The sequence below is a fragment of the Danio rerio genome, chromosome 1, assembly GCF_049306965.1.
Source record: "Danio rerio strain Tuebingen ecotype United States chromosome 1, GRCz12tu, whole genome shotgun sequence".
NCBI classification, from domain to species: Eukaryota; Metazoa; Chordata; class Actinopteri; order Cypriniformes; family Danionidae; genus Danio; species Danio rerio.
This window is the reverse complement of record NC_133176.1, coordinates 45,009,133-45,025,270: the sequence shown is the minus strand read 5'-3', so window position 1 is coordinate 45,025,270 and position 16,138 is coordinate 45,009,133. Positions and strand designations below refer to the sequence as shown.

Here is a 16,138-nt window from a genome sequence, read left to right as displayed (position 1 = left end):
CCCTTTAATTACGCTAGGTACCCTTCCAAAAATGGTACTGTACAATTCACTTTTTAGTACCTTTTGACAGTGGAAACATCCATAAAAGCATACCGAACCATACTACTCAGTGGAAACGGGCCATTATACTACAAAAGGGATCAAATGTGTTTGAACGCATCTGGAGGTGGGTAAAAGTGGACAAGCTTAAATGCATTTAGGCTGTCTTTACACCTGCATTTAATGTTGATTACTTGGTATTGGATTGAAGAAAATGCATCTTAAATTGTTTTTATTTTTTAGGTAAAATGGGTCTTTTTGCATCCTTTATGAATTTTGAAAGTTTCAGTTTGGCATTCAAATTGTAAAAGCACTAATGTTGGCAACTATTACTGTGTTTGATTAAATCAATCATGTTGGGTTTTGAAAATATCTAACCCAGGATTATTGGAAATGTGCACCCACAGCTACATGTTTGAGAGCTGAAAAATATGTACCCTGGACTACATTTTATTGCAGTTTTAGTTTTCACAAATTCACAAAAGGCCACCATGTGCATGTGATAACATCTGACCCACGTAGCCCCTTCCCTAAACCCAACTGATAGAGTTTTCAAAAGCAAATTAGAAGAGAAAAGCTGCATGCTTTTACCATGGTATCATACTGCTCTTTTTTTGTATTTAGTTTTATCTTGTTTTTGAAACTGTCCTTCGCCAGACTTGAACCTTAGTTTGCTCTGCCTCCCAACTTTGGTGCTATCCGCAGTGAGCGATCAAGCAACCCAAACCGTGTCATACCAGAAAAGCCATCCATATGGGGATAAAATGGTGAGTGGTACCACGCCATAGAGTTAATTTAAAAAAAAAAAAAAAAAAATGCAGCCATTATGTAACCAGAGGCACATATTTCTTGGTTCTTAAGAATGTTGCCCTGGGCACATTTTCTGTATGAGCCGGTGTAGCACATATGAGGGGATAATGACAGAAGTTTTCTTGTTGCGTGAAACTAACACCGAGCTACTGGTTTAAAAGTTTTGTAGCTCAAAGTAAAAAAAACAACAAAAAAAAACAATTATAATAAATTATTAAAAACTAAAACATGGGCGAAAAATGTTTGTTGGCTTTACGAAGCAGAAATTCGACAGATCTTCTGTGTTTGTAACGTGACTAAAGTTTTATTTTCATTTAATAAATGAAATAAATGACTCATTTTTGATGAAAAAAGACAACTACTGTTCAGTAAAAAAAGTTAACAGCCAAAGCTTTCCTTATAATCCGTTGCATTTTGTGGTTTATTCATTAAATGAATGAACGATACTCATCACGATACTGGTCACGCAGCAGACTCGTCAAGTTTGTTTGCATTAAGCCATTTTGCCAGTGAAATCAACACCGTTGTGCTTAGACAAGCATATAGCTGGTCTTTCTATCAGGGATTTGACAACAGAAGTGGCTTTCCATTTTTAAAGTCAAGACAAAATGAACGAGATCTGAGAAACTTGGCTCTTAGCCAGTTACCGGTCAAATTAAAATGCTATTTTATCACACACTTCAAAGTCTGAATGAACAACCCCCTGACTGTAGTGTTGAGCAGCTCTGTAGACATTCACATCGTGAGAGATGATGGAGTCGTGAGCTCGAGTGGACCTGTGAAGGACGACATGATTCAGAGCAAACACAATCAGCCGCACGTAGCAGCCATGCACCAGCTCTGACACACAAATGCAAAATGCCCCTGTGACTGGCAAACACACACTTCGAAAAGGATAGAGGCGGGTGGAGGAGTGTTTGTCTGGCACAATCTCCCTCATGGGAAGAGAATTTAAATTCACACACACGTCTGAGATTGAGCACTCGGTGAGATGTGTTAATAGCTGTACCAGTTATTTTACATTGCTTAGGAACAGTCACAAGGTGATTTTTCAACTAAATTAATCGTAACACTTGCCTAATGATGCATGAGAAATCATGACTGCTTGTAGTTAGTCTTGATGTATATAGCCCACCTCAGGAGACAGACCAAACTGCACTGTATGACTTTGCTATGATTATGCAATATCTTGATGACTATTGAATTTAGGTCAGGTAAATAGGAGAGCCATTCTAGCAGCTTTTTTTATTTTTTATTTATTTTTTGTGCAGTGTTAATTTTGACAGCCAATTTTGATTTAGTTTTTGTCTTTTGAATAAACTTCCATTTTAGTTTTTGATATCTAGTTTTAGTCAACTACATTTCATAAGATCTTAGTCGACTAAAGGCCGGCTCACACGGTGCGATTTTTTTTTAAGAATGTATGTAATTAAATTTAAAGTTATTAAATTTTTATAATCCTCAACGATTGTAGCATGTCAGACTGCACGAATATGGCTCCCATGTCACATTGTAAGATCACAGCTGTCATGAAGTCAGACTGAACGAAACACGAAAGGAGTTTGACAACATCCACCCATGACACTTTCACAATCTAATGTTCTGAAATGATTCCTCACAGCAAACGTAAACAATCTGTTGTGGCAATTTTGCAACACAGCGAGTCTCAATAATAAAACTAGATAGAAAAAAACAGTTTAGACATTTCCTCGCAGTCATTTGAATTGTCGCATGAATTGAGTCATCAAATTCGGAGCTCCTATTGGATCGACGCTCATCGCAGCTGCTGTCACACTGCAGGAAAGTGTCTAAAATCTTCTGACACTGCCAGAACTTTATTGGAAGAAAAATCTGATCACAACGGGGACTAAGTGGCTGAACATGTCAAACCAACGATGAAAGACCACAGATTTTTGCCAGGGATTTCAGCAATCTTTTAGGATTTCCCAAATTTGTCTTAGATGTCAAAATCATGGCTGAAATCTCACAGTGTGAGCAGGGCTTTAATCTACTTGAGGTTAAGTAAAATATATTTGGTTTAATTTAAGTGGAATTTTATTAAAATATTGTTTATATTTATTTATACAAAATATTTACAATTAAAAACTTAAATAAATGATCTAATTAATTAAAATATGGAATATAGCCTTTCCATTGAAGACCAAAAAATGAGATATGCATTGTTTATTTAGATCATAAGTAGTTATGTTGGTGTTCCTGTACTGTACATGGTGCTCAGCTATAGTACTGATTAAATAAGTAATGACATATGACTGGCAAATGATAATGTTATCTTGTAAAATGTGCACTCAGTCCCATGGCTGAGTTAACTCGCATAGAGGAATTCTAAAAAGAAGATGTACTCATGTTTTCAAAATAAAAGCACGCTTCACTTCAAGGCAGTTTCGTTATCTTGTATGCGACTGCCTGATAAGCGGAGATTATTGCTCTACAGTATCATTACATCCTTACAGACGTAAGATCTAAAAATCACACCACTGAATGACGTCCTGAATAAATTGTTTTGTGGTACAGGTACAACGTAAATAACTATTGTCATGACGATCAAGGCAGACGCAGACAGCGCGTGAACCTAGCACAAGTTAGCTAAACTGTAACCGCAGCTACTTGTAAAATAAACAACTTCACAGGAAAATAAATGCTATGGTCATATAAATTTAAGACTTGTAGATTTAACGTCTTCTTCAGACTAGATGGGACTAAAAGCAGCTAATATGCATTTACACTGACAAGGTCTAGAGTTGATTTCTATGTACTGAAACATTTTAGCTGCTTTCTGGGCTTTCCATTCCTTTTTTTACCTTCCTTTCTTAATGTGTTCAACACTTTTTCCCGGTGTCATTGAATTTTATTGCATAAACAAATTTCTAAACTAATTAGTCTTTATTGCATGTATGGATTACTTTGATTGTTATTTGGTCTTATTTTGTGATCCCATTCATATTTAATTTTGAAGAATGACAGTCTATAGTCACATTTACTGTTGCTTTGTAGCTGTAATGTTTTAACTCAATACAAGTTTCCCACATAATAGACATTTTGCTCATTTTCAGTCGATTAAGTAAATTCACGGTTTGGTTTTAGAAGTAATTTCTCTGTGAGTAGTGCATGAATTTCTACACTACACTTCTTTTTGTCAACCAAAACTTTGCTACAGTTAATGAAACTAATGTGACTATACTTTTACAATCTTTTCGTTGCATATTATGGTGCTTATAATATAAGCAAATCTTACATGTTTTGGGGTTTGTATGCATTTGCATTAAAGCACAAGTCAACCAATGTCCTATAAAGACCCATAAACACTCCATAAGGTCCCCCAAAAGGACTACCTGCACCATAGTCTCTTTCAGTTTCTCTTCTTGACTGTGCTGCCTGTTTTACAGGTCTCTCTCTCCATGCTGAGAGGTTAAGCTTACTTAAAATAGAGGTTAATCTTATATCTTATATGTTAATCTCCAATTTCTTATATTTGTCCTACTCCTTCCCCTTGATAATTAATCTCTGATACATGGCTTTCACTTATAACTTTTCTTTGTACAGAGAGTCATAATGGTCTAGTCAGTATTATTTTTCATTAGTGAATGTGCTGTCATATGTTTCAGAAAATCTAATGGATTCGGCTAAACAGACGATAAAAAAAGCCAGGATGAATGTATTTTAAAGTTAACTGGACTTCTAAAACTGGAAAGTTCAAACAAATCTTAAAAGTAAAACCGCAAATCAAAAGCTAAACATAGAGTGACATTTACTGGTTTCTTTAAATAGATTCTTTCTTACACTAGAGACCCTTCAATCATGCCTGACGCATTCCAGTTATTTTCCATCAGTGTTTCTCTCTCACTTTCTCTGTGACACACGCGCTTGCTCAAGATCAAAATAGTGTTAAATGTAGACTGTCCATTGCTTGGCTGCCCTCATTCCTTGAGTTCAAGCCAAGAGTATCTGTATATAGTTTTATTTAAAGGGTCTGGCACTGGACTGACAGTCACACTCTGCAAAGCTGCGGTGTTGAGTGGGCAGGCTGGTTCAGACAGGCTCTTAAAGTCTAGTCAAGCTCGACGAGACAATACAAAACCCAAACTACAATAGGAAGACTCGAACAATTCCTATTTCTTCAAGAAAAATATATAAACATACTTTAATCATACCAAGGAAGCTCACAGCACTGCTAGAACTTGATGCAGCCAAGGGTAAATGAGGTCTAGAGTTGTGTAATAATGGAATGACACTGAATACTGAACTGCTGAAATGTATTTAATACATGGAGATACATTCTTTTCTGAAAACAACTTTACTGAGTTCCCTTTGTTTAGGTAGTTTCAGCTGGTAATTTAGGTGTTGGGCTGCTATTTATTTACACTTACAAGGACAAGGGTTACTTTATAAATGCACAGAAAGATTTTAGCTGCTGTCTGGGCTTTCCATGCCTTTACACCCCTCTTTCTTCATGGGTTCAATACTTTTTTGGTCTGTCTTTTAATTTTATTGCACATATATTAATTTTCGAAACTAATTAGATTTGTTTTGTTGTATGTATGGATTACTTTGGTTGTTACTGGCATCTGAGGAAAAATGTGAGTCAAAAGCACTTTTAGAAATATATTTTTTTTAAATGGTAACATTTTTGCTTTTGTGGCATCCAGTGAAGTGTAGGAGAAACATATCAAAATGCATTTTAAAGGAAATGTACAGTTAATTACATTTTAATTCAATGTTGGTTTTGACTATAAATGATCAGCATGACGATGTATGGGAACTGAAGGCTACAATTTGTCAAATTAAGACTTAAAAATAAGATTAAAGCATGTGTTGACCACATACAGCTGGAATATGTAAACAAAGGCCATGGAGCACACGGCCACATTTTGCTCTGCCAAAACCTATAGAAAGCAAGTGGCGTTTAAGATGAACTGTATTTCATTATCAGTATTTAATTAGATGTCTTTGGCTTTTGTATATATATATGGTTATGTACAAATCAATATCATAATAATAACAAAGACAATTTTTTGAAAAAGTTCTCAAAAAACTGAAACAAAGGATTTCTTTTGTCTAGGTTACGGCACCAGGCACACAAAGAGCTCTATGCATACAAGCAGGTAAGCTGATGACTTGCCTATTCAAACATTTACTGTATTGTATAAATGTACAATATTCATTATAAATTATGCAATAGTGTTATTCTTTGTCATAGGGTTTAACTCAACCTATATTACTGTAAATAATACAATATCTGGTTATTGATTATCTTTTCATTCACAGGTTATTCAAAAGGAAAAGGTGAAAGAACTAAACTTGCATGAGGTGAGTTCCACTTTTAGTTTTCTAGTTGTGCAGAAATCCTTTTTTTAATGGCAAGTATGTTAATCAGACAGAGGTGTGTTATATTTATTGTTTAAAATAATAAAAAAAAATTGTTTATATAATGTGCACGCTAACTTGAAGTATGGCAATGAATGTAGAACAGTAGAATCTGTTAGAACACAAATAGAATCTCGTTTTTCAAGTGATGAAAGCAAAATATACCCTTGTATTTTTGTTTTTTTATAAAACGAGATTAATCATTTAAATAAAAAGTTAAAATAGACAGACAAATACATTAATCAAGTAATATCATAAGCAAGTGTGCTGAACGATAGTGTGCGAGCAACACTCATGGTGACTGTATATTGGTTTTATATTAATTAACATTTGAACAACAATCAAGATAGTAATACACAATGTGAATTAAGATATATGTTTTTGTCAGCATTGCAAAGCAGAAAATTTCAGGAATGCCAAGTACTATTTTCTAAAAAGTGTGACCTAAAATTATGATTGTCTTTTGCAGTTTTGCAGTGCTAGTTTTGCCACAAAAATGTATTTTTCTAGAAAAATAAGATCACAAGCAATTGTAAGAGTCACTAAATGAAGATTATTTATAAACTAATTTCGAGAGGATTATATGCTTATGATTGCTTGCGGCTGGACCCACATTATTCAATTCATAATGCACCAATCAGACAATTCCTAAGCTACTATAAATACCCAGGTTACGCATCACAGCCATCTTCTTTTTGAAGAATCCCTCTTCCACCTCTTCCTCCTCCTATATGGGTGGCAGGGTGGCCCAGTGCTTAGCACTGTTGCCTCACAGCAAGAACGTCACTGGTCCTAGTCTTTACAAAGCCAGCTGACGCTTCTATGCAGAGTTTACACATTCTCCCTGTGCTCACATGGGTTTCCCCCGGGTCCCCCAGTTTCCTCCCACAGTCCAAAAACATGCAACTTAAGTTTATTGACTAATCCAAATCAGCACAATGGACATGCTCCTACCAAGTACTTCTCTTTAAAGAGCAACTACTTTCCGCTCTTCAGCCACTATGAAAGGGGAGCTCTCAAGATCTACCTGAGCTTAAACTCCCCTCTTGATGAAAAACTGAAGAATAAGGTGATGTGAAAAAAAACAGTGACAAACGACATGTTTTGGGTGTTTATGTTGGTTTTATATCTCAAATTGTCTCAAAATGAAAACGCAAATTGTCCCGGTTTTGGAGCACATCAACATATCAATGTCCTTTAAATTAACAGTCTAACATCTAACTGGATTTTCCTGCGTTTTTAAATGGCAGAAATTTTTGCCTAGGGTCTTAGTGTTCAATTCATCTTGTGTGATTTAAGTCTTGATGTCACCAAGTGTGATTACATACAGTAGTAACTGCTGGTCGAGATATTAAGAAATATCAGTGACATTGTATCTATTCATGGTTATAGAACAAACTACCCTGAATCTCAAGACCTTTACACGACCTGTACACTTCACACGTTTATTATTAGCAAGAGCCTATGTAGTTTAACCTTCACTGAGTGTTTGTGGCTGTGTTCATAAGCTAGTGTCCTGACTTCATATGTAGGTGCTAATGAAAAAATTGAGGTGTGAGGACACCAGGGTTCTTGCTGATTGCTCAAACTCTCCTGGAATTTCTCATAATCTTTTGCTACCGCTCGGTTTCTCATATGAGCTCACTGTCAAGGAATAGTGTCCACTCAAAGCTTCTTGCGTTTTCAATATTCTGGCTGTATTAATCATTATTAAGTGACTTGTCTTCTCAGTGGAATTGTATGAAACTCATTTAAGCAAAACAACATTGGTTTTGTTGGTTTGGTTTGTTTTACTGGAAAGATCTGCCTCTTGTCTTACGTCTGCCTTTTCCCCATTTGAACTTGATACAATAGCACTGATATTGCAAGCTGTACTGTATACACTGTGAAAGTTTGTTCAAAAACAACCCAACCAGAAAAAAAATAACATTTTAATCTTAGGAAGGAACACAAGGTTCTTTTAGGTACTAGAAGTGCCAATGATATTAGCATCAAGGTCAGTGATTTTACATTAGTCATATCTTTTGAAGCAGTGCCGAAAAACTATCAGCACTGCCCAAAAGTGCCAAGCAAATGTCAGTCACACTTGTAGAACACGAGGGGGGATTGGGGGAGCAGCGCACCCACACAAGGAGTCATGGTGTTCATTTGTTTCTTTTAAATGACAGCAGTAAAAAACTGAACAATTATTTGAACTGTACAAAAGTATAAGCTAAACATTAACATTTATTTTTATATCTTTATCTACAAAGCGTGCAGCTTTTGTCTCTGCAGTGTATCTTAATGGGCTCCTGGAAGAACATTTCAAGTAAACTACTAGTACATTGATGTTAGTACTTACTTAATAAAGAATACTTTTATAGTTGATCTTTATTTAAGTATACTTCTTTTTCCTAAGGGTGTATTTACTGACTTTCCCAGATCAGTCTTGTACAGCCAGGGGGAGTATTGCTGCTCTGACAGCCAAGTTAGATCAAAGCTAGGGATGCTCCAATCAGGATTATTACAGTTGATACGGAGTACAGATTCCTTGTCAGAGTAATAGGCTGATACTGAGCACCGATTCTAATGCTTCAAAGCTTTATATTGCATTGAGCACATTTTCCCTCCAAGTATGAACTTAATAGAAGATCTTACCTTAACTAAGAAAATAAATTAAGGATGCTGCATATAATACCTTAAAAACATCTCTAATAACCATTTACAGTAGGTGTGAACGTGTCATGGCCAGAAGCAGCTTTATGGAAAATAATCCATCCATTCACTTTACTCTGGCTTAGTCCCTTATTTATCAGGAGTTGCCACAGCGGAATGAACCACCACAGAATATAAATCGCACACATATAAAAATTATGAAAAATTACAAAGCAATTTGGAAACATTGCAAATGATGAAAGAACAGTTCAACATGACTCAATCAAGAACAAGTTTGAAGAGCACATTTGATGCACAAGTTAAAATGAACAGCTATAAATCGAAAACTTCTTTACTAAAAAGGAAATAGGCCTTTAAACTACTGTTTATAGCAATGAGTGTATTACAAGTTATATTAGTAAATATTCATGTTAAAAAATAAATGATGATTTATGAAATGATTGATTAACAATTCCAGCCAGCTTTTATTGAACTTGTAATAGTCAACACAGAACCTTCAGGTGATTTACGTAAAAAGACCTAAAAACATGCCATGACCATTCAAATATTTTGCTTGTCTCCAACTTTTGACAGCAGATATCTCAATGAAAGTGACAGAGCGAGAGAGGGGGGAGGGTAATATCTTTACTGCTCCATTCATTTAACCTAATAAATATAATGCTTAGACCATCACTGTGCCTCTTGCGATCCGTTATGGTTATTGGTTATTATATTAGGTTATCTGTCTGGTGTTTTAACTCCTTTTTGTGATCGCGGAGCTTCCGAAAGAGGTCAATTCGCATTGGATGAGACGCTAGATAGGGGGGAACCCTCCACTTGTGTTACAGCAGCGCAAAACACTGGAAATACAATGGCTGCTCTAGCAACAAAGAGAACATTGCACCAGTCGTGCCAATTGTTCACCGTTTGTGTGAATAAGATATTACATACGACTATTTAGCTTATTTATTAAAAGGAGTTGTGATCTGGCGCTTTATATAAAATACAATTAACTTGACTTCAAGGGGGGCGGGGAAAGCCATTGGGAGGCCGGGACGCCCCCCTATGATAATGGTAGGGGTAAAACTGCTATAGAAGTTAATGCTTACCAGTTTCCATCACAGTTCAAAAGAACTTCAACAGAAGACAAACAGGTTTGTGACAAGTAAAGAGAAAATAACAGAATCATAATTTTATATATTTATATAGAAGTTTTATATTTGACATTGATCTTTGGTTTTCACAAATATACAACCCTTTCTCCCCAGAGACATTCCCCAGTTCAGAATTGCAGCTGTTCTCGTTTTAAGTAGCTGTATTTGGCTAATTTCAGACTGTTTTAAGAGACCATATATATATATATATATATATATATATATATATATATATATATATATATATATATATATATATATATATATATATATATATATATATATATATATTTATATATATATATATTTATATATATATATATATATATATATATTTTTTTTTTATTTTTAATTTTATATTAATTATAGAGGAATTTTCCTTGTTTCATTTTAGTCCCCCCCCCCAAAAAAACAATTTTTGATTTTAGTCATTACTGCAAATTCTTCCCCATACAAAATTGTGGTTTGCTGTATTTATCATATAGCAAACACTTAGCACATTCCCTCAAACAGGTTTTTAGAGGGGATTCGTGAAACTAAATAAATAGGTCAGTAGTCCCCTCGCCTGTACTGGCAAGTCTGGTTTGCGCTTGTATGTGTGCTCAAACAAGAAAGAGTGTCTTACATAAAGGGGTGGGGGCCAAACTGCAAGCTGATTGGTCTCTGCATCCCCTGCACATAAGCCAAAGGGGAAAAACACTGTCATGATTGTGCACCACAGGCATGAGAGTTTCACACTTGCATAGTTAAGAGATTTTACAGACACGTACAGCTACTGTTTAGCCTAAGGATTGTGGGCTTTATCAAAATGGTTTACTCATTTTGGTTTGTTCATGTAAATGAAAACAACCATTGTAATTTCTCAGTAATTTTCTGAAGGCCCAGAGTTGTTTGGACCTCATATAAACATGACAAAATATCATTTTAAGAGGGAGTGAACCACTAGAAGCATGAAATAAGGAATGTAGCCTTTGTTTTTTCATTCAAGGCCACATTAGAAAGGTAATCTGTGTGTAGTTGACCTGATGAACAGAGTTATACAGCTTCATGCTGCTCTATCAACTCTGTCCTTGATCTTACATAAGATACAGAGGCCCCGAGCATGAGAGGAGTGAATATAATCTTAGTTCTCGAAAACATCAAGTCCCCTTCTTATAACGTGATTATATACAGACAGTAATAAACACATTGTACTGTAGAGTTTGTGCGCAGCATCTGATGTGCAAACACAATGGTGCAGAAACCTAGCATATGTGCCAGACGGTTGCCAAGATATGGATCCTCAGCTGGCAACCAGAACAGCATGGACATAAATATCACCACATCAGTGAGTAAGAGTTACTGTGTGTAATTCCACTGCAGTCAAACTGTCGGAAATAAAATGAGACAGTTTGTTTTTTTATAATGCTCCTGCATAGCTGCAGCTCTCTAGCGGAGAGATCAAACAGATGAGAGCAGCCGCGTGAAACAGACTGAGCAATTCTTATGAAGGCTTATTTCCGTTTCTATAAAAAAAAGAGCTTGGGGAGTCACGATTGAACAGCAGAGGTGGTCCTTTCAATTCAGAATCCCAGCAGAGAGGCCAGGATGTTAATAAAACAGAGATTCATGGTGGCATAGCATCACTGTTTAGTCAAGCCATGCTTTATTCAAATCAGGTGTGGCCAGAAATATTTTGGTCTTCCTTGCAATTTAAAGCATTTTGATTTGTTGTTTATTGCATTTATCTTTATTTTCTTGGTCATTGTTATCTAGAAAGATCTGGCTAGATGAGTCAATGACTAGGTTTACATGGACATCAGTTATCTAATGATTTGCCTTAATGTGAATTAGACAATAATATGGTTGTGTTTACATAAGTTGCTTTTTGAATGTTCCTTTCATGATCCTGTTTTACACGTTATAGCACATAATCCAATTAAGGTCATTGAGTACGACATGCGACTTTATTCGATTTCTGTTTAGTTTGATTAATGATTATTACATAAATCCGCAGGGTCTCAAAGTCTTAATGTTTAAAATCTCAAAAGCTAAATTTTAGACCCTAAATCTGAAATTTGGTGTACATAAATCTTTTTTTTTTTTTTAATTAAGGGTCTTCAAATAGTACAAAACAACAAAGACAAAAGACATTCAGACAAACAAACCATCCCCAAGCGCTACAAATTAAATAATTTGCATAGTTTAAAAAAATTAATAATTAAAAAATAATAACACAACAGCAACAACAATAATAATAATAATAATAATTATTATTATAATAAAGAAAACAAAAAGACAGAACTCTCTGAGAAAATTCAGAGTTTATGTAGAAAGTAATGGAGATCCCAAAGTCTTCTGAATGTGTCCTGTTTGTGGTTAAGGTCATAGGTTAGTTTTTCCAAAGGAAGAAAGAAATAGTTGGAATTTGAGAAGCAGACTATTTTAGTAATATACATTTCTTAGCCAGAAATGTAAGAGTTGTTATTGACAGCCATGTTTTGTTCTATTTTTAGTAAGAGTTTTAGGGTTTGTGAATGGATATTTAAAAATTAATAAAAAATTTTTTAATTAAATAAATAAATGAAAACTAAATTATTAATAAATGTATTAATGTTTAGTCACTTTTGATAAGGCAAGTAAAAATCTTTTCTAACTGGGACATTTGAAAACAAATCCTTACATTTTATTCATTATGGTCTTTAATAAAAAAAAAAAAAAAAAAAAAGGTCTTAAATTTAATTTGGTAAAACCTGCAAAACCCAATAGATTTAAAAAAAAAAAAAAAAAGCTGTTTACATGGTAGACTCTTAATCAGAGTATGGTCTTAATCATATTATAAATCAAATTATTGGCATCCAAATAAATGTACTCAATGTTGCTGGTCCCATATGTACTTCATACACTGTAGTGACAAAATGTGTTTGTCACTAAATTGTTCCCAAAATTTTAATGCAGCCTGAAATTCGGATAAAGCCTTGGTTAGCTGCTTCAAGTATGTTTTATTAGGCTAAGAGTTAAAATTCAAAAGACTAATCTGATCTAAAAATCAACACTATTACTAAATATACACTTTTCTGTGAATATGAATTATTTTAATATTTGTTTACCATTCTGTACTATCACACAGAGTACAGAAAACAATGGTGACTTTTAGGAACTGTCCGTTTTGTGCTGGATGCAGTGGCTACACGTTACGTTTTACAATGAAACATCCCTTCTTAGCCCTGTTAATGCCATTCTCTCCAGACAAAACCCAACAGTGTAAATTCAGCAGACAATCTCTTACAGCGAGACGTGTGCTAGCAGTCTCGCTCCTCTCAAACAGAGAACCATTGTGTCTCAATAATTCTCCAGCCACCCCCTTCTCAGGGTCAATGACACCTCAGGCACTCAGACAGTATACAGAGATGCAACCCATTTTAAGAAACACACAGAACAGTAAATAACTGTTGTGAAAAACACCCAAGTGTCCAGGCACATTTGTCTGAAACCTCTTTTGTCCTTTTACAATTACTACAGTTGTGAGTCCCCCCACCCGCCTATATTTGCTGTCAACAAGATTAATTAAATATTTGCTTTGTACGCAACTCTGGAAGATGCTCTACATAAAAGTAGCGAGAATGTATCAGGTTTAACCTTCACTTGCAATTATTACAGCTAGACAGGCAGACAGATGGACAGACTGTTAGACAGATAGACAGACAGACAGATGGTCAAATGGATGGATAGATAGACAGATGTATAGATCGATAGATGCATAGAAACATAGATGGACGGACAGACAGACAAACAGACATTTAAATAAACTTCCTGGATAAATTGGTGGTTCATTCCGCTGTGGCAACCCCGGTTTAATAAAGGGACTAAGCCGACAAGAAAATGAATGAATGAATACAGATATATAAATAGATTGATCGATAGAGACAGATATATAGCTATATAGCTTGATATCTCGATATACATAGATGTATAAATAGATATACGTAGATAGACAGATAGATAGACAAATAAATATATGCATAGACAGACAGACAAATAGATATACAGACAGACAGTCAGATAGATGTAAACATAGACAGATAGATATATACAGACAGACACATCGATATAGATGAATAGATAGATATATAGACCGACAGATATATACATAGATAGATATACAGACAGACAGACAGACGGACGGACAGAGACTGATACAATATACATAGACAAAATCTTGTAAAAACATGTAATGATTTTCTCTGACACTGAAAGCGTTTATTTTCATTCATAATTTTGTTAGTTAAGTGTTGTCTAGCAGTTTAGCTTTTCCTCAGTTGATTTCTCATTTTCTTACTTGTTCCTCAAAGTTAATGACTACTTGGAGTAGGAGCTGGTAGCTTTTAGCCTTATAAGGTATAGCAAGTACCTGAGTTTTTCACCTACTTTCAGAGTACATCATTTAATTACGACCAAATGTTCACAGAATTCCACTCTCTGATGCGAGACAAGTCATTAATCAAAGTGCTTGGCTTGCCTTTTACAGCTCCGCGTCCAGACATGTTCAGCTATCTAAAAATGCTGTATTTCTACTGTCCATGAAATGTTGCTATTTTGCCTGATGAAATGTCATATCTGCTCCCCAAACTGGTTCAGCTCCCTGCTAGATTCTGAGAGTAGTCTGATTCATTGCTTAAGATGAAACAAAAGCCTTGAAAAAGAACTGTTCAAGCATATCAGTGTAACATCAATCACAAGTTCTCATGAATACTGCAGTAAAGTATGATTTCGGCTTACTGATCATTGAAGATTATATTAATTCACAGCTTGTAAAAGCATGTTATGAAGAACTGTTTTTGAAGGGAATTTTTTTATCTGTGCATTCACTAGAGTTTGTTTTATCTCCCCAGATTTGTGCGGTGTGTTTGGAAGAATTCAAGCAGAAAGATGAGCTGGGAATCTGTCCGTGTAAACATGCCTTTCACAGAAAGTGAGTACCCTGGCATATGTTGTTTTCTAAATGAGGACCCTCAAGACACAAAGTTTTGCAAGCTGTTGGTTTGAGCATCCCCCCAAATTTGTTCATCTTTGGAACACAAATTAGGATATTTTAGATGAAATCAAAGAGCTCTCTGACTCCCCATAGACATAAAAGGTCATGAAACATCCAAAGCACAGAAAGAAAGCAGGAACATCATCCATGGGTGATCAGTGGTTCAATCATAATTGTTGGTGGTTAATCGTTATTTTATTAGTTCAGACACACATTAGCAATTGATGAACGAATAGTCTTTTTTTGATCTTTTGATTCATTCATAAAAACAGTCACTCACTTTGTTTCTAAATGCATCATATTTTCAACAAAGCAAATCAGATGTTTTGGAGTTTGAATCAATGATTCGGTTAATCATTCAAAACAAACATGCAGTCACCTACTAGCTGTATTAGAATCACATTTATATAGCCATGATAGGTCTAAAAAAAAAACACACACAACTAGATTAAAACATTACATACAAATAAACCATCAAAAGCCTTAACCTGCATGTGAATATGCAATGTTTTATGGTTTCCACAGTGCTAAATGGATGTGATCAGGCATTGATCTAGTTGAAATGTGTCTGCTTCAGCCATCTTCTCCTTCACCCCTTTGTGAAACATTTGCACTAGGCTGTATGTTAGAGTAAATGCCAAAGTAAATGTCAGAGCGATGCTTGGACATTTATCAGAGGGGTGGGGAGCTCGGGTCTTTTTAAACATTTCAGTTTGCCATAGGAATCCAGCCAAATTTCTGAGTTTAAATAGGTCACTGAAGTGAAATTGCACACACACACGCTTGCAGCTATCTTTATGGAGACTTTCTATAGAAGGTTTTTATACTGTACAGACTGTATATTCTGCTCCCACCCAAACTCAACCCTCACAGGAAACAATCTGGATGCCTACATCTTCAAAATACTTCATTCTGTGTGATTTTCCTCATGGGGACCACAATGTCAAAATTAACTAATATTTCAATACTTGTGGGGACATTTGATGGCACAACATAAGGAATACAATGCACACACACATTACATTTGCTGCTATATATAATCTATTGTAGACTTACAATAAACTTAGACACTAAATATTTAAATGACGACTTAGATTTTGTC

At 35.2% G+C, this 16,138-nt stretch overlaps 1 protein-coding gene and 1 long non-coding RNA gene across 8 annotated transcripts in view; one reads left to right on the top strand and one right to left on the bottom strand.

Moving 5' to 3' along the window:
• LOC141386140 (uncharacterized) overlaps positions 1 to 16,138 on the bottom strand; it is a 33,522-nt gene that overhangs the window by 9,853 nt on the left and 7,531 nt on the right. The window contains exon 2 of one of the 2 annotated variants that reach the window (XR_012407407.1): positions 10,648 to 10,694. The exons of the other annotated variant lie outside the window; for it this stretch is intronic. This is a non-coding gene — a long non-coding RNA (uncharacterized lncRNA). The remainder of the gene's footprint in view (positions 1 to 10,647; positions 10,695 to 16,138) is intronic. 2 annotated transcript variants of the gene reach the window in all.
• Positions 1 to 16,138, top strand: part of rnf24 (ring finger protein 24) — a 70,082-nt gene that overhangs the window by 48,286 nt on the left and 5,658 nt on the right. For all 6 annotated transcript variants that reach the window (XM_073943587.1, XM_073943578.1, XM_073943579.1 and 3 more), the window contains 3 exon segments: positions 5,930 to 5,972; positions 6,136 to 6,177; positions 14,894 to 14,973. In XM_073943587.1, coding sequence (XP_073799688.1) covers positions 5,930 to 5,972; positions 6,136 to 6,177; positions 14,894 to 14,973 — 165 coding nt within the window.